A 1825-nucleotide genomic window follows, 5' to 3' on the forward strand; every position below is an offset into this window, starting at 1 on the left:
AAGAATTCACTATCAATTCAAATGTCATGAAGAAATCATAAATTCAGTCACATATGAAACAAGACCACAAGATAGAAAAGATGATATATATAAAAATAAGAAAATAATTGAAATGCGAGGAAAAAAATGATGAAGTGATGATCCCCAAGCAATCACTTTTTTCTTCTAATTCCCCAGTAATATAGTCGTTCATGATTGGGCCGAAGAATCAGGCTGAGCCTTGAGGTGGGTCCTAATGTAGACTTGAGCCACTTCGATAGGCTTAAAATTTGCTCTCAAGAGTTAACAGAGAATTTTTTAAAGAAAAACCACACTGGAGAGTGGAAATTAAAACTAGCCTTCCTAATTTTTGTCTAGAATAGTATCCTCTGGTAGATGTTCTCAAAACACTATCTGCACCTTCTTCTCATCTTCGTAATCACAACCCTGCCCCAACCCATGTCCCAGTCCCCCCCCCCTCCCTACCCAATTGCTTCACCCATTCCCCTTACCCTAACCTGTTCCCACAACTCCCATGCTAATTGGGAGCCTACCAAGCTTCCAGTAGCTACTTGTGAGACTTCCAAGTAGTAGGGGGCTGAGGGACGCAGGGAGGGGTCGAGACAAGATGCCTATTGTGAAAGAGTAATGCTATCTAGCTCCAATGGTATCAAAAGTCAGCCAAGGTTGCAACACATGATAAGCCCAAATAAATGGGCTTTTGTCCAGGCTATTTATCACCACCAGCGTTAAGCACAAGTTTAGATGACAATTATACGGCATTAAATGATAGATTCATTTAAATTCAAAGTCACATGACTTATTTAATTGAACCTACAAAATGTAGCCACGTAGACTAGTACTATATAGCTGAATCTATCATTTAATATGTTGCAACTTAGGTCAAACACTATGGGGCTAGATAGCCTTACTCATTTTGAAAAAATTCGCAAAAGTTAAATGACCAAGATTAAATGCATCCTTGATATCATTAATTATATTTAACTCAACAAAGATCCAAGAATCTAACGTTTTGCAACCACTACACTGGCATGCATAATGCAGTACTTGTTTAACAAAGTTTGGTCCTTTTGATCACTAACTCAGAAAACTAGGTGTTAATGATCAAATCTCTACATAATAAGCATACAATTCCACACATATAATTATAATTTCCAGAAGGAAAAATAATTGGGACCTGGCATGAGTGTCCATGAATTTAGCCTCTTTTGACGCCACCAAGAAATCGCAAGCTAAGGCAATCTCAAACCCGGCAGTGACTGCGAACCCGTTTATGGCTCCGATTATCGGCTTTTTGCACCGCTCCATCTGGGCAACCGGGTCAGTTTCCAAATCCTTTACATCTCCCTTAAAAACGTCCTCCGCCGCAGTCAAGTCCACGCCGGAGCAAAATGACCGACCCGATCCGGAAAGTATTATAACTTTTACTGAACTATCGGAAGCTAGGCTCTTGATTTCCCTTGCCAGACGAACCATCATGGGTCGGGTCAAGGAGTTGAGGGACTTGGGCCGGTTGATTATTACATAAGCCACGCCATCGAGTTCCCGGTTCACGAGTATGAGATTTTCCGGCGAGGGATTTTCCATTTATCTCTTTTTTCTGTTCAAGCAATTTTTTTTTTGAATAGTTCTATTCTAGCAGAACTATTCATTCTACAGAAAAGTTACAGAATATCATATTGTCTTTTTTAACCCTTATCTCTAAATTATTTCCTTTTTGCTTACGGTTTGTTTATAAATTAGTATCAGAATCTAATAACGAAACTGAAGAAAATTTTTAAGATGTATAGAAAAGGTAAAATGATTTTAGAAGAATTATAAAATA

At 38.6% G+C, this 1825-nt stretch overlaps 1 protein-coding gene across 1 annotated transcript; it reads right to left on the reverse strand.

The window, feature by feature from the left end:
• Positions 1-300: 300 nt before the first annotated feature.
• LOC111380536 (probable enoyl-CoA hydratase 1, peroxisomal) lies at positions 301-1661 on the reverse strand. Its single transcript, XM_023004123.1, has one exon. The coding sequence runs from the start codon at positions 1585-1587 to the stop codon at positions 1105-1107; it is 483 nt and encodes a 160-aa protein (XP_022859891.1). The 5' UTR covers positions 1588-1661; the 3' UTR covers positions 301-1104.
• Positions 1662-1825: the final 164 nt, after the last annotated feature.

Source organism: Olea europaea, unplaced genomic scaffold (assembly GCF_002742605.1).
Source record: "Olea europaea var. sylvestris unplaced genomic scaffold, O_europaea_v1 scaffold21604, whole genome shotgun sequence".
NCBI lineage: Eukaryota > Viridiplantae > Streptophyta > Magnoliopsida > Lamiales > Oleaceae > Olea > Olea europaea.

Coding starts and splice junctions, on each gene's coding strand:
- LOC111380536 (XM_023004123.1), bottom strand. CDS start 1,587: ATGGAAAATCCCTCGCCGGAAAATCTCATACTCGTGAACCGGGAACTC.